At 38.2% G+C, this 24,231-nt stretch overlaps 1 protein-coding gene across 11 annotated transcripts in view; it reads left to right on the top strand.

The window, feature by feature from the left end:
* Window positions 1-1,693: 1,693 nt before the first annotated feature.
* The window catches only part of PPFIA2 (PTPRF interacting protein alpha 2), a 516,856-nt gene continuing 494,318 nt past the window's right edge, over window positions 1,694-24,231 (top strand). For 5 of the 11 annotated variants that reach the window (XM_055236863.2, XM_063615109.1, XM_055236860.2 and 2 more), the window contains exons 1-2: window positions 2,357-2,642; window positions 6,855-7,105. In XM_055236863.2, coding sequence (XP_055092838.1) covers window positions 6,857-7,105 — 249 coding nt within the window. In that variant the 5' untranslated portion in view covers window positions 2,357-2,642; window positions 6,855-6,856. Of the gene's footprint in view, window positions 1,828-2,356; window positions 2,643-6,854; window positions 7,106-24,231 lie in introns of those variants that run through there. The other 6 variants (XM_055236857.2, XM_055236859.2, XM_055236861.2 and 3 more) reach the window with 3 other exon arrangements.

Here is a 24,231-nt window from a genome sequence, read left to right as displayed (position 1 = left end):
TGTCAACTGTATGTGGGGATTATACTAACAATTAAAACTTGTATTTGACATACGAATGGGACTCAAGGAAATCAAAACTCTTCTTGGAAACAGTAGGAACACCTGAGCCAGTAATTAACAAACGTTGATTGCCAAGGAAATTCAAACCAAGGTTTAATAAGGAAGGAATTCTTGTAAAAATAGACATAATAGATATATTTAAAAATAATAATATATCTCATGTATAAGGAATTTTTATGTTTTGTGTAGAATTCTAGAGAGTGAAAGTTATGAATACTGATATATGATTAGTATGTTGAAACTATTACAATATGAAGTTCGTCTGAAAATAGACTAGGCTATCCTGTGAGGTGAAGACTTTCCTGTAGTTAGGGGTATTTAAGCCACATCAAATTGTGGGTTGATTGGGTGGTCTAGACCCTTCCTCCTCAACGTGTAGTACCATCTGGGAGTCATTAGAAGGGTAGAATTTCAGGTTTCATCCCATTCCTGGTGAATCAGTATCTACAACTTAACAAGATCCATGGATGATCCCCATGCACTTTATGTCTGAGAAATAGGTTCCAGTTGACATCTAATGAATTTTCGTATTATTTTTATACTTCTTATAGGATTATGTTGTGTTGTAAAATTTAAATAACAGTCTAGAATAGAAGTTGGGTAAATACATGAGCCTGACCCCACTTTTCATTGTAAAGTCACTAACTGAATTAAATACTTCCCCCAGAAACAGATTGTTTCTTGGATATTGTAGTTCATTTTAAGTGAAGTTATTTACATACTAGTTCTTTGTTAACTTTGGACTCTTAGCTTTACACAAAAGTAAAACACGCCTTTTGGATTTCGTGTAGTACACTCAGAATATTTTCAGTAACCCCCAAATTATATTGTGTTTAATCCTTCTCCAATTCCTTCATGTCCTCTTCATTTTCACCAAAGCCAGGATTCGTGACTCTCCCTCACAGAAATGTTCCCTTTCTTCTCAGAGTAGGTACTGATTTTGTCTGTTTCCTCAGTCTGTATGAATGGACAGCAGCAACGGAAAGAAAAGAGGGTAGGTAAAGGGAGGTAGAGATATAAGGGGGACTGGAACGCGATGGAGAGACCAGATTCTGCTCAAAGCTAAAATTTACTCGGGCAGGGAATACTTTACATACAATTTTTATTACCAAAACAATATGAATGAAGAAGAACTGAAGAGGTAATGAGAAATGACAGATGCCGCCACACCCTAGATTGGCTCAGGTCCCTACAACCATGCCCTGGCCCAGTGGGAAGAAAGCTGCTTAAAGAAATGACAAGCACAGAAGACCGGGGAGCCTAAAGGTGCCCAAGTCCGTTCCCATCCCCACCGGCGCAGGCTGACACAAGGGAAGGCGTAGAGCCCATTGTGTGAAAGAAGCCCAGGCGGGGAAGCTTGTGCCCCCTTCCCACTTTGCCCATCCCTGGCCCTCGCCTTCGCAGGGGGCACTGGGAGCGGAGCGAGCCTCGGCAGCCCGGGAGCGGCTCTGGGGGAGACGAGTGTATCCGCGGGCGCGTGTGCGTGAGGAGGAGAGCAAAGACGTGATTACTTCAGAATTTATTTAAGGGCCGGTGGAAACCACTGCAGCAGCTTCCAGGGGAAGCCCTTGTTCCAGAGGAAGAGGAGGTGGTGGCTGCCAAGGAGGAGGAGGGGAGGAGACGGAGGAGGAGGAGTAGCAGCCACCGCACGAGGCAAGTGAGGAGAGAAGATGCTGTAGCGTCCTCACCGGCTCCCAGCAGGTTGGTTCTCCCGGCCAACTGAAGCAAGCAAAGAGGCTTGGAAAAAGGCTGGGAGGAGAAAAATGGGTGTGTGCGTGTGCTGCGGCGGGGGGGCGGGGGTGAACGGGGGGCGGGGGGCGGCTGGGGGGGTGATGCTTGCCTTTCCAGAGAAAAAGCGCCTCCTTTAAGTGAAAGGAGACACGGAAGCGCGGAAACAGGCTGGGGGCCAGGAGGAGACCTGTCCTGCTTTTTGCATCCCTAGGGACTCGTTTTCCTTTAGGTTTCTAACTCCCAGGGTTAGTCTTAAACTCCAGAGGGGCTCCAGGAGGGGAGACTGGGTGGAGAACTTCTCTCCCAGATACTTCTCACGCCTTTTCTCCAAGCTCTCTTTTGGAGGGACGCCCCACACACCCCAGGTGGCCCGGGCGCGGAGGGGGAGCGGCGCCGCTTGGTTAAGTTTTTGAAAGTCAAACCCAGTCCCCGGTCTCCGGTCTCCGGTCTCCGCCCCGGGGCTCCAGCTGCACGCGGGGAGCTACGGCTGCTCTGGCAAAGGGGCCGCGGCTGCTTTAAGAGCCGCCTCCCCCTCTCCTCCTTTGACAATGGTCTGAACCGAGCTCTGCTTCCCAAAGCAAAATTTGTAATATGCCATTTTTCCGATGGACGCTTCTCCTTTTGGCTGCTGACGGAGCCACGGGAAGATGCCGAGCTCCTGCCACGCCACCGGGCCGGGGCGCGTTCCGGGAGGGCGCCGAGGCACGCGTGTGTCTGAGCTGCCTTTCTCCTCCCGTTGCTAGGGAAATGGCCCAGGAGTGCTGGGTGTGAGCCTCCCTTCTCCTCAAGCCGGAGACTGCGGTTGTCATTGATCAATTGAAGAAGCAAGGACCCGAAATCACAGACATTAGGTACAGAAGCTGTCTTTGAGTTTTACTGTCTCCTTTCGCTGTATTTTTTGACCACCTCCCCGGCCCCACCCCGCCCCCAGGGAAGATGAGATGCAAATTCCTCCTTGTTGATTACTGTTAGGTGCCTTTTGCTTTCACCTCATCCTCTCCATCTCCTATCTCTCTACCTCTTGCCTACTTGGCTGTGTCCTGTTGGGCAGGATGAACAATTTTAGTGTGGAAATGATGAAGTCAACTTCTTCAAGGTGGTGGGGGGTGTGGCTAAGAGATAACTGTCCAGTAGTGTGGGGTGAGCTGGCTCTTTGGCTGTCTGTAAATGCATTAGGGTAAAGAAAGTGTAAAATGTGTCCATTAAAGGTGATAATCATATTTCCCGAGGACAGAGGCTTTCAAAGAGTTAAACAGGAGGGAGAATATTCATGTAATGCAATCGGACAATGGCTAGGATTTCTCTCACTGAATTACTCCTTATAGGTTAACTGAGGTGGAGCTGGGATGGTTCTTAAGACTAAATATTTTCAGAAGAAACTCACTATGGAGAATAATTACATTCTTACCTCTAGTAGGGCCGAAATTCTAGTGATATGATTAAATAAGGTCATTTGTTGACAGAAAAAAGAAAAAAAGCTTTTTGTAGCACTCTCATATCTGAAGAGGTACTGCTTGGATGGCATATATTGTTAAGGAACACATTGGATCTTGAAAGCCCTTGAGTGAGGACTCCAGTGGGCATTCAAACTTTTATTTTGAAATCTGATAAATTTAAAAGACAGTCAAGGTTATGTGCTAAGAATAAAGGAGTTATTTTCCTGATATAAAATTCTTCCGGCTAAATTTAAGCACTGGGATAATTAAGCCAATCAGATTTATTATTACTTTTTTTCTTTCTCAACAAAATTAACAATGTCTCTGACTAGGTTTCAACACCTTCAGTAATTTAGTGAGGAAAGCATCAATATCTAGATGAAGATAACATAATTTATATATCAAACTGACTTTGAGGGAGGAATGATGAAAAAGCAAATATCAAGGCAAATCGTTAAGATGCCCTTTCTGGCTTTTCAGAAATTATGTGATGAATGCAGTTTTTAGTATTGAAACTGATTATAAAAGTTAAAAGTGATGTATCTGGGTGAAATGCACTAGACATTGAATGACCATAGCCTTCCGGACTGTGCAAGCTGCTTCAGATGTCATCCATTCTTTAAAAGGGTGTTTAACTCTTATATTGAATATATATCTTTAATTGCTTTTAATACTTAAAATGTGCAAAATGTGCATTTAAGAAATGTTATACTGCATTTTAAGGATTATTCAAATATTTTGTAATTTATGTTAGAATCTGAATTTAATGAAAGAAATTAAGCTAGTTCATGAAAGTGGCCTTATTTTTTTGTAGACTATTTTTTTTCTAATTTTGATAAGAAGACTTTGGATTTACTCATTTGGGTTGACTGTAAGGTACAAGCAGCATATATTCATCTTAGTTCCTAAGTAAATTTTGCATAATTTGATTTTTATAAATTGGGTTTGAAGAGTTCAAAAGTATCTACTAGAATTAAACCTTTAGACAGAACAGCAGAATGAGTCATAAAGGTAAAATATTGTTTCTATAAAGATTAATGTTGATCACTTTATAATAGAAATTAATACTTACATTTGTAATTGCCCTTTATATGTTTTGCTGTGTGTTCTCAGTCAGGTAACCTATTACATCTTTTCTTTTTTTCCCCTAAGCATAGATTATTGGCCCTCTTTTATGAAAGAGGTAACTAAAGTTTTAACATGTGAAGTAACTTGTCCTGATTCACCTGCCTTAGGAGTGGAATCAAATCAAGTTCTTTTGAGTGTAGATTTAATAGACTTTCTAAGTCCCTAAGCCACTTTTCGTCATAGCATCTTATGACTAAATTGAAGACTACCTTTAATGTTGATTTAAGACCCTAAAGTTTGTGAATGTTTATATCACATGTTAACAATGAGGGATTGTTAGGATATTATATTCAGGTGAAAATTATACTGGGGTATTCAGTGCTGTTATGCTTTGCCTTGGAATTTAAAGTTGTTCTAAGTGATTCAGGGTAGAAAGGGATTAATAACTTTCATTCAAGAAGGACGTAATTTAAAATATAGATTTAAGAATTTAAATCTGTAGGTAACCCTAAAATTTAAACCTTTTAGGGTTTAGGTAACCCTAACCTTGTGAGTGTTTGGGCACAAATTGTCACGATGCTATGATTTGCTCTCCCAGTACTTTGTTTTAACCTTAAATGTCAAAAGTAAACACATTGGCTCCTGGTAATCATTTCTCAGAATGACATAGCTGCTTAATGTGTAGATTTCATGCATGGCCTGCTAACTAATCGTTTTAAATAATCAAATGTGTTGGAACACTTTTTGTTGTTTTCCAATTCCTTTTCAATTAATATAAAGAAAATCTGAAGCAGCTAAAAAGAGTCTGTATTTTCCATCTTTGTGATAGTCTTTGAATGAAACTCAAATTGAGATAAATGCAAGAAACAGTTTTATCCATTAAGTGTGTAACAGTAGTATCAAGTGTGTGTATCGGGGTGTGTGCTTATATTCATTTTATGTGTGTTCTCTGTTATATATTTTAGTGTGCATACAAAATTGAACAAATTAAATTCCTGCCTTCAGGTAGCTCAGCGTTATGAGCAATGAGCAAAATTTCAAAGCATTTAAAACTTTCCTAATATTCACTGACCCCCTTAATTTTTTAATATAGGTTATCAGTCACAAAATACTTTACTTACATACTTTTTAAAAGTTTTTCTTAGTTTTCAGGAGTCCCTGACCAGATCATTCACAGATAATTGAATTTCGCTCCTCAATAACCCAATTTATATGAAGACTCACATAAAAAGTAATTAAATATTGAGCTGTTAAATCTTGACATTCTATTTGAAAATATCACCAGAAATATTTTCCCCAAGGACAGGAATGTATAGGCAGAAAAATTAATTAACCTTGCATTATAAAACCAAAGAATGCTTCAGGATCAACAGCCAAACCTGCCTTTCTTTACATCAGCCTTTTGCAAAACCAAGCAGTCTGATTAATAGCTGCTGGCCATAGTACAACAACCAAAATTGAGATGAGTTTGACTTTTCTTTGAAACATTAGCTAGAGGATGAAAGAGAAAATGAGATAATTTCTGATTTTTAAGATGCCACATAATTGTTCAATCATGCACCTAAGTGTGTTTTGTCTATTTTAAATCAAATTTAAAAATATTCTGAAAGCAGTTCATTTATTTCATGACTGAGAACTTGTGATTGGCAGCTGAGATGTGAAGTTACTACATTAGCTAATATAATTTATGACATCTGTTTTGCGGAATATTTGAAAGAGTGCTAGTTTGTATTGTTTGGATGAAAACCAGACCATGCAGTTAACAGGAAAAAGGGAATATTAAGTGTAATGATGAGTATAATGCTCTAAACAAATTTATATACCTCAGTTTATTTCATAAGGTTTTGGTCTAATTCAGTCAGTATCACTTATCTGCTCTGGGTAGACCACGTAGGAATTCACGGAGAGAGCATATAAAAGTAATAAAATGGAAAATGTAATGTCAGAAAGCTTAAAACTAGTCAGTTTGAAAAAAATCTGTTGACTAAAAAACAAAGTAAAAGCTGGTTATTTTATAAAATAAATACTCAATGATTTGTATATTTTCTACAAGAAAGAGTAAACATTAAATCGTGAAATTACCTGTCATTCAAAAGTCATTTACTTCCTACTCATTAAATGCCAGACACTGTGCTTGCCATTAATAATATACAGTAATAACAAATAAGAGTAACATAAAAGTATTCGCTGTAAGAGATTTGTAAACTTGCAGATAAGAAAGGTGATGAAATAATAATAGAAATCATATGTTTATGTAAATTGAATTAGGTGGGATAAATCATGAACAAGAATTTTGAGAAACAGGTGAAACCAAGTTGCATATGGGAGGTGGGATAAATGTGATGTCATGGAAAGAGAAAGCACTTAGGCTGAAGGAAGTAAATGGATCATATTTCACTGAGGTCAAAACATTTTGGTTGGTTGGATTTGGGGCAACAGGTAGGGGAAATAGAGACAAATAGGCTAATAAGCTGAAAAATATTTAGTGAATTGCTCTCCAAATGAAATTATTGGAAATCATTTCTTTACTAAGACTCCTTCCCACTTACTTTCTTTAAGCAATGATGTGTGAAGTGATGCCCACGATTAATGAGGACACCCCAATGAGCCAAAGGGGGTCCCAAAGCAGTGGCTCGGACTCAGACTCCCATTTTGAGCAGCTGATGGTGAATATGCTAGATGAAAGGGATCGTCTTCTAGACACCCTTCGGGAGACCCAGGAAAGCCTCTCACTTGCCCAGCAAAGACTTCAGGATGTCATCTATGACCGAGACTCACTCCAGAGACAGCTCAATTCAGCCCTGCCACAGGTATGCTTCCTGGTAGCCTTTGTTTCTCCTATTGAACATTTGATAAGATTCACTTTACTCCCATTCTTAATGTTACTTTTCCACTTAATATATTTGATACACATGTTTTGGTGAGAACGACTTAGGAATAGATTGTTAGTTCACTTGAAACCTTGCCTCAAACAAAATCATGGACCATTGATGGTGGTTGGGGGTTTGTGTGAGAAGCAAGTGTTCTTATCCGGTCTTTCTTAAAAATTGTATTTGTGTGTTTTAGTGGGGTAGAAAACCACTTGTTGATCAGCTTTTAATGACCAGAATGTGGAGATAGTTTTCTCTTTCTTACCTTTTAAACACAATATTGACATTTGGGAATATGTATTTTTCATTTTCAGTTGTGTGGTCTTTGAAAATGACCGTACTTTGGAAGTCTCGTGTCCAACTATTGTTTTTTTTTTTTAAATGCCTAATATCTGCTTTAAAATTCTTGGAATTACTAATATATTATCCTCTCCCTTGAAAAAAAAATCACTTTAACTGGTTTCTTTTTATTTTTAAAACATTTTGAAGATTGGTGAAAGGGAAAAAGTTAAGCCTCACTATCTTAACATTGTTAGATTAGCTATATTTAAATATATTTCTGTCAATCTTTGCATTTTACAGAAAAAAAAATCCTAAGATATTTTAAGAACTGCCAACCTATTGATATACAAAGCTAATGATGAAAGTCAATTTACTTGTTTAAGAAACTCATAGGCTGGCCGCAGTGGCTCAGGCCTGTAATCCTAGCACTTTGGGAGGCCAAGGTAGGTGGATTGCCTGAGCTCAGGAGTTCGAGACCAGCCTGGGCAACATGGTGAAACCCCAGCTCTACTAAAATACAAAAAATTAGCTGGGCGTGATGGCGTGCGCCTGTAGTCCCAGCTACTGGGGAGGCTGAGACAGGAGAATTGCTTGAACCCGGGAGGCAGAGGTTACAGTGAGCCAAGATCACGCCACCACACTCCAGCCTGGGAAAGAAAGACTTCACCTCCAAAAAAAAGAAAAAAATGAAAAGCATAATTGTGCCTCTTTTAGGTGTGAGAAGAAACATAAAAATGAATGGGATTTTTGATAGTCACCCCCATTAAACTAAAACTTTCTTTTAAATACAAGGTTGATTGGACCTCTCCCTAAAAGACAGTATACTAAATGTTAAAGAGTTGAATTCTCTCCACAAAGTTATGGCTTGTAGCAAAGATATCTTTATAAATATTGAAAACTATATATTCAAAGTTGATAAAATTCTAAAGCTATCTGTACTATTAACTCACAGAGATATTTATGACTCTCAAAATGGAAAGGATCACTAAGAATCCCCTGTCACATCCTAATAGGTAATCCCATAACCCTATGTGAATAACTGCCATTCCAGTCCTTTTCATTTTCAGTCAGTTTATCTTGTGCTGAGATGAAATAATGTTTTTAATAACTCTCACTTCTTGGTACCCTGGTTTGTGTCATCACACAAAATGTTTTGACTCATTTCAAAAGGCAGCTAGATAGCTACACCAAATATTATATTTTTTAAGGAAGATATTTTAGTCTTTGCAATTGCTCTTCATAAGGTGATTTCTAGAACTATCCATCATGCTTACTCTCTTGGAGGATTATTTGAGTTAGTTAATTCTCTTGTCAAAGTGGTCCCAGAACCAGTCACACTCTTCCTTATCTACTATAACAAGTGGAAAATGGGGCAATCATTTCTTCTTCTGGATACAGTGTTTCATTAGCTTACACTAGGGTTTTATTATATTTGGAGACAAGTTCAACACACCTTCAATGTGTACTGGGACAGCAGTCAACTGAAGTTTCTAATTGACTTGCATAGATGCTGCAGTGTGTTCCCACTTCCCTTCCATTCTTCTTGGAAGTTGATTCTGATCCTACATGTAAGACTGCATGAATCCCTCTTACATTTGTCTTTCTATATTTTATTCAAGCTTGAAGTTTTCAGTTTAAATCCTAATCTTACCAAAATACATCTAAAAGTAATTTGGATTTTTAAATTTTTCCCCTTTGTAAAAAAAAAGGTGACTATCTTACTTAAAAATGTTGTAAAAATAAAGCACTAGAACAAGATACTTCAGGAAAAAAAGGAGAAAACTGAAAAATATTTTTATACGTAACTTATTGTGGAGATAAATCTCTTTGTAAAGGTACAAGAATGAAAATGTTTTATTTCTAGCTATTCAATTGTATGGAGTGTCTAAATTATGATTGCCTTTAAAATGTTAAGTTATAATTTTTAAATATACTTCCCAGCCGTTTATCTAAATTCCTTGGGGCCAGTTGTGTTTTGGAGCTCAGAAGTTTTCTGATTCTCTCTCTCTCTCTTTCTCTCTTGCTCTCTGTTTCTTCTCTCTCTCTCTCTGTATATATATGTGTGTGTGTGTGTGTGTGTGTGTGTTTGTGTAGCATATTATAGAACAATCCTCCTGAAGGACTATGGGCAGCACCCATATTTCTGAATATTTCTGAAATTTTTCTGAAGAGAATTCTATGAATATTCCTACTGCATGGTAAAAAAAGACTGTAAATAGTCTCATGATAAGTATAGGTCTGATTTTCCCACCCGTCAAATTCATTACATATTCACAAATCAAATATCAATTTCAGAGTGTATGGATTTTGGAATTGTAGATTAGGGATTATGAGCCTATACATTTAGATGGCTATAGTTCCATTCTAAATTAAAAATACTTTGAGGATATCTTTTTCAATATCAATTTGTATGTTGCTATTAAAAATATCCGAGTACCCCTAGAAATCCACAGGTCCTTAGACAGTGATAATCATTTTATTTTTTTAAGAAAGTGTTTAATAACCTACTCTGTATCTTTAGGGCTATAAGTTTTCTATAACTAATAGAGGAATATTCTTCATCGATTGCTATCGTTGAAACCTTATGAATATTTTGTAAATAATGTGCCACTGTTTGGTGGCATTGCACTTGACATTTAGCTGCAAGGTGAAAATAACTACCATAAATGTGAGTTTTGGGGCAGACATAAAGCATGTAAAATTGAAAACCACTAGGGTAACAGAAAAATGAAAATTATTTCAGCAAACACAGGGTAGAATTGAAAGCAGAGATAAACTTTATGACATAGATACCTTAAATTGTCTGTTCAGTGCTATTAGGTCTTGGTGATTGGAGCTTTACTTTAGTCAGTTTCTCTCCTATTATTTCTTTATAAAAGAATGCAACAATAATTTTTAACAATTTTAACGATGTAAATTATTTTATAGCCATATTGTTTAGTTTTTCATTATGTCTTTGGGTATATCTGCGTTTAAAAAGTGCTGATAATTTCACATCATTCCACACCTCCAGGCCTGACGTTTCTAAGCTATGCCCTCAATTATCTAACTTATTAATGCACAGATCCATTTTTATGTTCCACAGAACCTCAGATTCAACATGCTCCAAACCCAGTCATCATCTACCTCCAACTCACAACCTAAGTGTGCTCTAACTGCTTACTTAGACACCTTAAGGGTCCTTATAGTTGGTGCTTTCTTCCTCCTCTAAATTCAGTCCTCAGTGGGCCACACTTTTTGTACCTCTTAAATAATTCTCAAATCTCTCTACTCTTCTGTTTTCCTTGGCACCTCACCCTGAAATTCTTTCCTGCATCTCCTAACATTTCTAGTGTTGTAAATATGTCACATTATATGCTGGAATAGTACAACACTGTTTGGTGTGTCCCAGCAAACTCCATTCTTTTTCCTTCATGCATGTTCATCTCTCTACCTATAATGTTCTTCCTCAATGTCTTTGTCTGGTTAATTTCCCAACCCAGCCAAAAGTTTATCTCGTTCAGGAACTCTTTTCTGAACCCTAAATACATTTGTTCTGTGTGCCTTGCTCTTATCATTTATCATATTGTAATTAAATTATCTGTTTATGTGCCTGTTCCCCAACCTAAACTATACACTCCTTGAGAAAAGAAGCAGATTTCAATAATGCAAAACTCTCTGAACTGCCAAAGTACTAGGCCCATAAAAAAGACTTTTAAAGTAAATGCAGAACTAAATATATGTGCATTTTGATGTAGAAGGAACAATAAACTTGAAATAGGAAGATCAGGTTTGTACTGTGACCCAACTACACATCACCAGTTTGAGTCGGAACGTCAGATTTCCATGCTACAGAAAGTGTTTAATACTAACACCTCATAGGGTAACTTGTGATTATTAAAGAATATGAGACAAATAAAAACTAATTAATGTATAAAAAATTAAATATGGAATTACTTGCATTTGTTTTATCCAGAATGCTAAAAGATGATCATTTCTATACATATATGTGAATAATCATTAGGATAATTAGAATAATTTACTAGGAATATTGACAAAATAATCCTACACATTTTTGAGAATGGGGGAATAATTGTCTGTTATTAATATATTTGTTAAGAATGTTTAGAGAAGAGGTAAAGGGAATGTGCTTCCTATTGCAAAATGTCATATGTAAAAGTTTAAAATTTGTTTTCATCACCTTTTTTAGCATATATTGAGGGTCCACTGTGCATTATTAAATAGCTACATATGTTTGTAAAGGGGATAGGGGAAAAAAGTTTGGCTCTCAGACAGTTTAGGGAATAGAGTTGCTTGGAAAAAAATATATAAATGGGCCCAAATAAATATAGTACTGGAAGATTATAGAAGTACTGAAAGTGTTTGAATTATGAAGTTGATATGTGATTCACTACAAAAAGTTTCATGTGGAAAGTGATATTAAAGAGGTATTTTTGAGAAACGATTGGTAAAGATTCTGAGATATTCCATGTGGGGCAGTAAAGTTGTGCAGATAGAACTTTGCTGAAGGATATACGGGAAACCAAAATTCCGCATATGCTCTGCTTCCCGGGCTAGGCTTAGGGTCCCTACTTTGCACAAAGAAGACTCTTTGGGGAATCTTGTTTGTTTTGTTTTGAAAGATTAAGTAGCAATAAATAATGAAAAAAAGATTTGTTTGATGAAAGGTTATAGAATGAAAGTGAAATTCTATATAGTGTCTGTGAAGTGTAGGCTGTTATTATGTGTGGTGTAAAATAAAGACAGGAATTTCTATGTAGGATAATCTGGAGAATTTTGGGTGAACTGATGACCAGATAATGAATAAAAATTATTATGCAATCTTGATTTTGGATGGATTACATAATATTCATCAGTTATCCATTGCTTAAATAATGCTATATAACAACACAAAAACCTCAATAACATACAAAAATATGAGTTTGTGGAATTCAGCTGATCTCGAATTGGCTGATCTTGGCTGGACTAACTTTATGTCACTGGCCAGCTGAAGGTTGGCTGTGTCAGCTTTATGTCAATTGGCTGTTGTCTGGTTCTGATCCAGGACAGCCTTGGCTGAGCCAACTGGGGCCATTCACCTCTATGCCATGTGTCTAATCTTGCAATGGGCTAGCCCTGGCAGGTTCTCATTATCATGGAAGAGGAGTAAGAGCCTAATGGGAATAAGCAGATACTTCTTAAACTTCTGCTTAAGTCATTTTTGGTAATGTCCCTTGGCCAAACCCAGAGAGAGTGGAAAGCAGAACAGAATTACATGGCAAAGGCTATGGCTACAGGATAAATGAAACACTGGGACTATTAGTGCAACTGACCTACCACAAATGTCACTAAAAGAGTCATTTGGGTCATTTTCATGTTAGAGAAAGCTTATTGTGATAACCTTCTGGTGAAGTATGGAGATTTGAAATAGAAATATGACCAGAAAACTAGAAAAGATAATTGAAATGTAAAGACTATTGAAGAGAAAGAATGGTCAGGAATGGGTAATGTCCTGAATGGCCAAGGCTTTGGACTTGAGTCAGAAGATCTGAATTTGAATTGGGGCTCCTTCCTTTGTTAGCTGGAGGACCATTGGAAAGTCACTTGATTTCTCTCAAACTCTGTTTCCTTAATTGAAAAGAATAAATAATATTGTGTCCGGAATTGGTGGGTTCTTGGTCTCACTGACTTCAAGAACAAAGCCGTGGACCCTCGCGGTGAGTGTTACAGCTCTTAAGGTGGCGCGTCTGGAGTTTGTTCCTTCTGATGTTTGGATGTGTTCGGAGTTTCTTCCTTCTGGTGGGTTCGTGGTCTCGCTGGCTCAGGAGTGAAGCTGCAGACCTTCGCGGTGAGTGTTACAGCTCATAAAAGCAGTGTGGACCCAAAGAGTGAGCAGTAGCAAGATTTATTGCAAAGAGCGAAAGAACAGTGTGGAAGGGGACCCGAGCGGGTTGCCACTGCTGGCTCTGGCAGCCTGCTTTTATTCTCTTATCTGGCCCCACCCACGTCCTGCTGATTGGTAGAGCTGAGTGGTCTGTTTTGACAGGGCGCTGACTGGTGCGTTTACCATCCCTGAGCTAGACATAAAAGTCCTCCACGTCCCCATCAGATCAGTTAGATACAGAGTATGGACACAAAGGTTCTCCAAGGCCCTACCAGAGCAGCCAGACACAGAATGTCGATTAGTGCATCCACAAACCTCGAGCTAGACACGGTGCTGATTGGTGTGTTTACAATCCCTGAGCTAGACATAAAGGTTCTCCACATCTCCACCAGACCCAGGAGCCCAGCTGGCTTCACCCAGTGGATCCTGCACAGGGGCTGCAGGTGGAGCTGCCCGCCAGTCCCGCGCCACGGCCTCGCACTCCTCAGCCCTTGGGTGGTTGATGGGACTGGGCGCTGTGGAGCAGGGGGCGGCGCTCGTCGGGGAGGCTTGGGCCGCGCAGGAGCCCATGGAGGGGGTGGGAGGCTCAGGCATGGCGGGCTGCAGGTCCCGAGCCCTGCCCCGCGGGAAGGCAGCTAAGGTCCGGTGAGAAATTGAGCGCAGCGCCCGCCGGTGGGCTGGCACTGCTGGGGGACCCAGTACACCCTCCGCAGCCGCTGGCCTGGGTGCTAAGCCCCTCATTCCCCAGGCCGGCAGGTCCGGCCGGCCGGCTGCTCCGAGTGGGGGGGCCCGCCAAGTCCACGCCCACCGGGAACTCCAGCCGGCCCCTTAAGCGCCGCGCACAGCCCCGGTTCCTGCTCGGGCCTCTCCCTCCACACTTCCCTGCAAGCTGCCGCTGGCGCCTCTCCCTCCACACCTCCCTGCAAGCTGAGGGAGCCGGCTCCCGCCTTGGCCAGCCCAGAAAGGGGCTCCCATAGTGCAGCGGGGGGCTGAAGGGCTCCTCAAGTGCCACCAAAGTGGGAGCCCGGGCAGAGGAGGCACGGAGAGCAAGCGAGGGCTGTGAGGACTGCCAGTACACTGTCACCTCTCAATATCTACCCTTAGGAGTGATTGAAAAGAGGTATGAGAATGTGTTTCAGAAACCCTGAGCATTTTAAAATACCAGGTTTTTGTATGTATAATTTGGGATGTGCTGGTGTACATCTTGATGAGAAATTAAAAGAGGCTACTTATGGAGGACATATGTATCCTTTGACATTCTAAAATTCAAACTATTTGAGTAAATCTTATAGAGAGCAACAGATTCTGCCCTGACAGCACTTTTATTCTGATTGCATACTACCTAGGTATAATTGAACTTGCTACTTACTAGCTCAATAACCTTGGTCAAAGTGCTTACTTCAAATAATGATAGAAACTGCCTCATAAGATCGTTATGAGGAACAAATGAGTTGGAACATGTCAAATGATAATTCCATGCCTCACAGGTAGTACATGCTCAATAAATGTTAAATGTAGCTATTGTTGCTGATATTATCATTGTAGATATTGTCATCATTATCTTTAGCCAACCTTAACTGCACAATTTTACTGGGTAATAATGAACACTAGCACAAATTGAGAGCACTAAAAATCCTTACTCTCTTCAATCTTTATCAAATTTTAAAGGTCTTTTGATTTATCTTTTTAAAAAGTTCCTAAATTTTCCACTTCCACCATGGCCAGTCACACATGTCCATTGATTACATCAAACAACATCCCTTCCTATTGTGCTGCGATTATAACTGGATTGAGCTCCTTTGTTTTCTGTGAAACCTAATACCAGCACACTGTTTTATCCCTTACCTGTCAAAGAGAAGGATGCTCCATCTTTTACCTCCTATTATAGCCATCCTATTTTCTTAATGTGTATTTCTCTCTTCTAGTTATTTTTTCTTCTGGCCAAATAAAATGATATCTGCTTGCGGTCTGTATTGCTCATTGCTTCTTTTTCTTTTTTTAACCCTTACAATCAGGCTTCTATCATCATTGTTTTCCTAAAATAAAGTACACTCATATATGTCAACAATATTTTGCAAATCTAGTGATGCATGGACATATTCTCCATGTTCCTTGAATTCTTTGTGTTAAGCAATGCTATTAAGCAATGCTATTAATTATTTCATGTTGAAATTCCCATGCTCTTAATTCTCCATAAACATTCCCTTTCTAGGCTAGTAGGTATGTTGTCCTTCAATGCTCATTATTTTCCTCCCACACACTTATCTATACCCATACTTGTCTTCATTTACTTACATTCTCCAGTCTTAAGCATTGCCCTTCTGGTATATGAATACTTATCTCTAAATCCTTGAACCCTCCTTTTTACCTCCTCTTTTGGTTATTTTTTTCCCTCTGTCTCTAGTGTCTTCAATTACTTTTCCTCTAAGCTGGCTATTTTGCAAGATGTTCAAATATATTTCTTAAAATTAAAATGATGACAAGTACAATTAACAACAAAAAAGTCCCTTGACTCTGTGTTTCCCCTTAGTTTTCAACTTATTTTTTCTTTTTCTATAAACTTATTCTCCAAGTTTATTCTCCAGACTTGCTCTCACTGTCTCAATTTTTTCAACTTCTATACTGCAGTTTGACTTTTCCTCCAATCCCCGTTCAGAATGTTCACTGTCACCAGTAACCAATTAATAATTGAAGTAGGTTTGTTTTGACACTGTGCTTCTCCAAAAAAATAAATAAATGAATCTTATCCCTTTAACTTTCACGATACCATACTGTCTTAGTTCTTAAATATTTTGTTTTATTCCTCTCAATTTTTTTCTTGTGGGCAATTCCTTATGTAGTTACTTCTTAAATGTTCAATAGCAAAGATAAGATTAATTGTAATAGCTAACATTTCTGAACACTCCCACTATGCCATTCAGTGTTTTATTTAAGCACCCAGATATTAAAATGGGAGTGTTTCCCTCTCTCTCTGTTGGAGATGAAGCTAATTAAGTGAGGCACCATACTTTATTTGCAGGAGATGCTAAGATATAGTCCAACCAGTAAGTTTAGACTTAACTCAGACTCCACATTCGGACTCTACAAAGAGTGAGTTGGAAAAGCTAGAAGAGAAATACAATTGTTTTGGAGAGCTGTTCGTTTGTTGTACATAATCTACCACTCCATGTATGAGAAATGAGAGCAGTTCCTGCTCACCTTAGCCAAGTGAGAAGAGCTTTAGGAAAAACATTCAGAGAGCTTAACAGGTTTCCTCTAGAGAGTAAAGGATATAGAGTCTGAAATCTAAAAGCAGCCACAGTGGCTGTGGATGCCCATATAGCAGATGAAGGAGTTGCAAGGCAGGCAAGTCCTCATGGTTCTCCAAGGTCAAGAAAAAGGTTGACAATGTTTGAAGAGCAACTGCGGTCCTCACAAGGGGAGCTTGCTTAGGGTTATCTTAAGCCCTAGGTGAGTAGACTCGCAGAAGCCTGGGTTCCAAGGTGGTGAATTATGAGCAACAAATTTGGAGGACTGATTCCAGAGAAGAGAACTGACAGAGGAGTTCTTTGAGAATGCCACAGATGCACTCCAGAAGAAGAAGAAAAAAAAAATGTCATTGCTTCCACATTTGCCATTCCAGAAATCCCAGACAGTGGTGACACAAGGGTCAGCCACATGCCACTGTGGTCTTTCCCCTCCAAGTTTCTTTTCATAGGCCCTGAGTCTCAAGTGGTCGGAAACAGTTGCTGTGAGTGGGTGAATTGAGAATAAAGAGAGACCACCAGACTCCTACCCTCCAGTGCAGACTTCAGGGCTTGAAGTAAGCCTGAACCAAGTGTAAAGGGAGAAACTTTAGGTTAGATGGGACCTTAGGGCTGTGTCTATTTTATAATCCTATTTTGAACTAAAGCTATAAAATCATTAGTCTAGACTAGACTTTTTCATTATAAAACAAAAGATAATAATTTATTGTCTAATCATACTAGAGAAGCTAGGACAGCTGTCTAAAATTTTGTTTCATATTAATTTCTTAACCTGAGGGAATCAGAGGAGATAAAATAGTTACTAAATTCAGCTTATTCATTAAACTGGGTAGAGGTATCATCTCAATTAATATTCCAAACATTCCAATGAGGCCATTATTATTACTATGCCCATTTTACAGATAATAAAACCAAGGAACAGAGAGATTAGGTAACTTCTTCAGCACTACACAATTGGTAAGTGATATTCACCAGGATCCCATTAATGACATACTTTTTTTTTTTTTTTTTTTTTTTTTTTTTTTTTTGAGACAGAGTCTAGCTGTCGCCCAGGCTGTAATGCAGTGGCGTGATCTCGGCTTACTGCAGACTCCGCCCCCCGGGTTCACACTATTCTCCTGCCTCAGCCTCCCCAGTAGCTGGGACTACAGGCGCCCGCCACCTTGCCCGGCTAATTTTTTGTATTTTTAGTAGAGATGGGTTTTCACCGTGTTAGCTAGGATGGTCTCGATCTTCTGACCTCTTGGTCCACCCGCCTTGGCCTCCCAAAGTGCTGGGATTACAGGCGTGAGCCACCGCACCCGGCCCATACTTCTTTTTTTACCCTGAGCCCTCTTCTCCATCTTGTTATGTTCATCTAGATTAAAAGAAGTATTAAAGTCCTCTGGAAACCCTGTTTAAGAGACATGGACAATAGAAAGCATTTCTCTTGGCTGGGCGCAGTAGCCCATGCCTGTAATCCTAGCACTTTGGGAGGCCGAGGTGGGTAGATCACCTGAGGTCAGTAGTTTGAGACCAGCCTGGCCAATATGGTGAAACCACGTCTCTACTAAAAATACAAAAAAAAAATTAGTGGGGCATAGTGGCAGGCACCTGTAATCCCAGCTACTTGAGAGACTGAAGCAGGAGAATTGCTTGAACCCCGGAGTCGGAGGTTGCAGTGAGCTGAGATCCTGCCATTGCACTTAGCCTGGGCAACAAGAGTGAAGCTGTCTCAAAAAAAAAGAAAAAAAAAAAAAAAAGGAAGCATTTCTCATGACTACCTCTAAGTTTTAGTAAGGGAAACAAATTATTATTAATGAAATTTGAAATGATTATTAGAATTCATATAATTATACTGAATTTAATTACTTCAGGATCCCCAGTCTGATATTTATAATACTATAAATTTACCTTTTTATGCACTAAGCATACTTTATAGACTATAAGATCCTTTTTATCAGCCAGAAACTATAGGTTACATGAAAGTGTATTTAACTAGAAAGTAGAACACTTGGATTTCAGCTTCAACTTTTGCTAAACCCTGTGACATTGGAAAACCACTGAACTTCTGAGGTTTCTATTTACTTACAGACAAAAGAATTTACTATTTTCTATTGTCTTACATACAAAAGAATTATAGTCTCTCTAATCTGTTGTATTATTTTGCTAATTTTAAATGATTATGAAGGGCAAACATTTTAGATGTATTTTATCATAACCATTTCATAAATAATTACTATTTATTCAATAAATACTTTAGGGCCTATTCTGTGTCAGGTTCTATGCTTATGGCATAGAGTTGCTATTTATATTTTATTTTTTCTGGTCAATTATGGTTTCTAGGAATATATAATGGCAAATAAGAAGGCACTGCCTAAATTCTGCTGACTGTCACATGTATTTGTAAATTCAGTGAAATTGGCTGTTATTTTTAGTGATCTTATTGCCTTTTATCCTCTACTGTGATGAACTGTACATGTTCCTAGAAAAGGTCAACTTTTTCCTGTTTGTTCTACATCTCATCCCCCCTTGCTATTCCTGGACAAAACTTTTGCGTTATTTTTCCTACATTGTTAATCAGTCCATCTCTAATAAATTATAACTGAAAGCGTTAAAATATGTACTTACATTTCTCTTATTTTTTTAAAAAAGCTATTAACACCCCCCCACCACTCTACCAAGATGCCACCACACCATTTATCTTTCCCTTTACAGCAAAAGTTTTTTTTTTTTTTTTTTTTTTTTGAGACAGAGTCTCACTCTGTGGCCCAGAGTGCAGTGGCACAATCTCGGCTCACTGCAACCTCTGTCTCCCGGGTTCAAATTATTCTCCTGCCTCAGCCTCCCCAGTAGCTGGGGCAACAGGCACGTGCCACCATGCCCAGCTAATTTTTGCATTTTTAGTAGAGACAGGGTTTCACTGTGTTAGCCAGGATGATCTCCATCTCCTGACCTCCTGATCCACCCACCTTGGCCTCCCAAAATGCTGAGATTACAGGCATGAGCCACCACACCCAGCCTTGTTTGTTTTTTTTAATTGCCTACATCTGTTCTTATTTTTCTCTCCAAATTTTCTCTTGAATCAACTCCTGGATTCAGGCATTCAGCCTGAATTCACCCTGAGTGGAGTGGATTTAAGAGAACATGAATTTAGATCAACTTCATCTAAACTGCTCTGCAACGATTAGCAATATCCCCCACATTGCTAAATGCAACGGTCACTTCTCAGTCTTTATTCATGCTTACTTTTTTTTTTTTTTTTTTTTTGAGATGGAGTCTCTCTCTGTCACCCAGGCTGGAGTGCAGTGGCGCGATCTCGGCTCACTGCAAGCTCCGCCTCCTGGGTTCACGCCATTCTCCTGCCTCAGCCTCTCCGAGTAGCTGGGACTACAGGCGCCCACCACCACGCCCGGCTAATTTTTTGTATTTTTTTTTTTTTTTAGTAGAGACGGGGTTTCACCGTGGTCTCGATCTCCTGACCTCGTGATCCGCCCGCCTCGGCCTCCCAAAGTGCTGGGATTACAAGTGTGAGCCACTGCGCCCGGCCTATTCATGCTTACTTTATCAGCAACTTTAGACACAGTGGATCCCCGTTCTTTCTTGAGACACTTACCTCATTTGGCATTAGGATAGCCCGCTTGCCTGGTTTTCCTCCTTTGCTTTTCGCCACTTTTCAGTCTTTATTATCGTTCACTTGCCATCTTCCTGGCATTTTAATGCTTGATTACTCCAGGGCCTGGATCCTGAACCTTGTCTTTTTCTATCTCTATTGACACTATTGATAATCTCATCCATCTGCTGGCTTTAAATATCATCTAAATGTTGATGACTTCAGAATTTTCACCTCTTCTCCAGACATCCCTTCGACTTTCAGACACTTATTGTCTAATGTAGAAACTTAACGTGTACAAAACTGAGTTCATGATCTTCACTTAGTCTTTGACATCTCAATTAATAGCAACATCAATCTTCCATTGGCTTAGGCCCAAAACTTCAGTGTTTTATTTCTTCCATATTCTCTGTGCAATCTAGCAGCAGTCTCTCAGTGTTTCCTGCAAAGTATGTGCAGAATTGAACCACTATAAGCACCTCTGCAACTCCATCCTAGTCAGAGTCACCATCTCTTACCCGAATTAGATGAAATTTTCCTAACTGTTCTCCTTGCTTGTGTCCTTGTAGCTCATCGATATAATTCAGAGCCATAAAAGAGATTCTGATTCAGATAAAAAGTAAGTCAGAATTTGTTTCATATCTGCTCAAATCTCTGAAATAACTTACCATCTTACTGGAAAAGCCTAGGTCTTTAACCAGGCCTACAATGTTAACATTTGCAATTCCCCTTTACCTATCTGATAACATATCTTACTGTTTTCCAGCTCACTCATTCTATCCCACCATCCTGGTGTTCTTGCTGTCCAACGGGTCAGGGATTCATCTGCCTTAGGGACTGCAGTGGCTGCTCTCTAGGCTTGGAAAAGTTGTCCCCTAAATAACCATATGGCTTGCTTTCTTTACCTTTTCAGGTCTTTACTCAAATATTTACTTAGTAAGGCCATGCCTGATCATCCTGCTTAAATTTATGAAATTATTGCATCCCTCTTCCTAATACACCCAACCTCTCTTCTCCACTTTTCCTCCAAAGCACTTATAACCACCTAGTATAGTGTATATTTTATTTCTTTATCTTACTTTTCTCTTTCTTCCTCCATTGGTCTCTATGCTCTCTGAGGTCAGGCAGGGGTGTCCAATCTTTTGGCTTCCCTGGGCCACATTGGAAGGATCAATTGTCTTGGGCCACACATAAAATACAATAACACTAATGATAGCTGATGAGCTAAAAAAAAAAAAAAAAAAAAAAAGAAAAGTCACCAAAAAAAAATCTCATAATGTTTTAAGAAAGTTTACGAATTTATGTTGGGCTGCCTTCAAAGCTATCCTGAGCCACGTGTGGCCTGTGGGCCCCAGGTTGGACAAGCTTGATTCAGGGGATTCTTTTATATTTGGTTCATAGCTGTATTTTCTGCCTGCAATATCTAGCATTTAGCTGGAGTTTAAAAATTACTAAATAAATGAAAACAAAGATTATTCTTTTTCTTGTTGTGTACATTCTCCACATCTACTCTATGCTTATTTAGCAAATCATGCAATCATAAAAAACACTATCATATATTAAAAATCTTAATGAAAACAAGAAAACAAATATAATTCATAGAGCCTTATGGCTAAAGTGTCTACAACTTGAGTGTCATTATGTATGAGAGTAGCATTAATGCTGCACCTCAAATCCCCTTCAAGAATGAAGTGGGTTTTATATCAAGAGGTGGTGGTGACATTTTGAATGTGTTACAATCATAGCACTGAGGTCAGAATGTACATGATTTGCTTTGAAGGAATTTTTAAGAGATATTGACACAATTTCTGTGGATTTGAAATTCCATTTTTTTTCACATTCTTTGTGTTTTTTCACTAAGGAATTTATTTCTGAAACTAAGCCACTTTTGACACAAAAAGTGTATGAATAGTTATATGACTTCATAATGTTGCTACCACTATTTATTATCTATATCTGACTTTCAGTTTGTGGAAGGACAAAATGAACAGTAGAATATTTTGATTAGTTTTTCACTTTGGAATAGTTTATATTTGAATTATTCTATTTTTTTTTGGCCTGCTTTTATTGTTATTCTGTCAGAAGGAATGATACCAACAGAAAAATAGTCATTAGTATTATCAAGATGAGTTTCTATCTAACCTGAGATTTTTTGCTAAAATTTATAGTCTAATTTGTTGTACTTAATATTAGCATGTTTATGATTCATTTATTTTTATGAATCTTTGATGAGAAATTCTATATGCAGTAACAGAAACACTGAAATTCACACTATTTACTTTTCCTGAATAGTTCACTTCAGAGCTTTACAGCTCGAGGGTAAGGTAGCAACAACCATCACGATTCCTCAGTTTGTGAAAAAGAGAGTTTAGAACTGTGGTTGTGGACATCTTCTTTTAAAACGTGACTATCGCACTCTAAGTAGATCACACACCTTTGCATTGATCTCTGCAATTAAATTAGTTTGCAAAATAGTATCTCTGAATTAGCTAAGGCTGCCTGGCCCTTAGTTAAACCCTTAATATTTGCTGTTTGATTACTTAAGAGTCATAACAATTAAGTTATTTAAGAGAAGATTTGTCTGCCAAAGGTACACAGGGCTTGAATTTTAAGTTACAATTTGCATTGCAATCAGAGTTTTATTTGTAACACTAATAATTTAAAAAATACTCATAATAAGGCTCTACTAATGTCTCTCAAATATGATTGAATTTGTTGAGTAAGATTCTGAATGACTGGCAATTTCTTCCTTGGGCCTTGAATTAGGACAGATTTCCCCAAAAATGAATATTTAAATCATTTTTACTTTTCAAAAAGTGAGATTGTTGGCCCTGGAACTTGGAATAGGTGCTACGGCAAGAAAATGAAATCTCATTGCTCTTGGCTCCCGGCTCTGCTTTCCCTCCTAGGTCAAGAGGCCCCAGGTTGTCTTCCAAGCAAGTACAAAGATTAATAGTTATTCCTAAGATATTTGCCAGAAGAAGGTTTCCGTTTTGAAGAGATTTTTGTTTTTGTTTTTGTTTTTTCTTTTTTAAATCTATAAGCCCATGTTAATATCGATGTTAACTAGAAGAAATTGTTTAGGAATTTATGTGATTAGAATTTGACATTATCTTTTTCTATGGTAAATTAATTTTCATGGATTATTCTTACCTATGATTTTCTCTTTTTATGTCCACTTTTAGTGTAATCTGCTTCAATTAAGATATGTAATATAGTTCAAAATTTTTTATTAATTCTTATGAGAGTTTATAAGATGCATTGATACGTTGCTGACCGATAATAGATTAATTGATCAAGTTTTTTTAAAAAATTGATAATTGACTTGAAAGTTTTCCATGATAAGAATATTACTTCATGATCTATTTCTAAGATAAAGGAGATAAAATCAGTTCTAAATATCAAAAGTATATTATCTTTGTTAATTTTGTATATAGAAAAGTTTATTTTAAAATGCTTATAAAAAGGTTATGTAAAAGTTATGTTAGCCAATTGTCTGATCCAGCATGCCATCAGAATACAGTACTATGAACTATATTCCATCTGGACAAATAATCTGTGGCAGCTGATGTTGCTTGAGTTAGAAAATCTCTTCTGCTAGTATTCCTTTTATAGAAAATGTGACTTCTGAAATCATACGTTTTAGTAACTGTCAAATATATTTAGTTTTTTTAAAATGTAACTTCATTTTGCATTTCCACATCTAAAGTTCTGTTAGAATAATAACAAGTTTTATTGTCTCACGCTATAATTATAGAGTTTCTACTTCTTGCAATTCTTTTATTTTTAGCATATATTTTGAGGCTGCTATCAGTTTTATTTGACTATATCATGTGTATAACTTCATGGCCAGTTGAGCCTTTTATCATCATGAAGTGACCCATTTATTTCTGGACTGGTATTTTCCCTTGGATTCTATTTAATCTGATTTTATTACTAGTAGTAATAGCATTATAGCAGATTTCTTTTCTGTTAATGTTTGCATTGTGTGCCATTTCTATATTTCTACTTTCAATGTGTCTGTGTTCTTATATATGTTTCCCACAAATAATGAAAAGTTTCTGAATTTTATTTGTTTGCAGAC

The sequence above is a fragment of the Symphalangus syndactylus genome, chromosome 13 (genome assembly GCF_028878055.3).
Source record: "Symphalangus syndactylus isolate Jambi chromosome 13, NHGRI_mSymSyn1-v2.1_pri, whole genome shotgun sequence".
NCBI classification, from domain to species: Eukaryota; Metazoa; Chordata; class Mammalia; order Primates; family Hylobatidae; genus Symphalangus; species Symphalangus syndactylus.
Note: the sequence above shows the minus strand (reverse complement) of the source record. Positions and strands in the feature narration are given on the sequence as shown.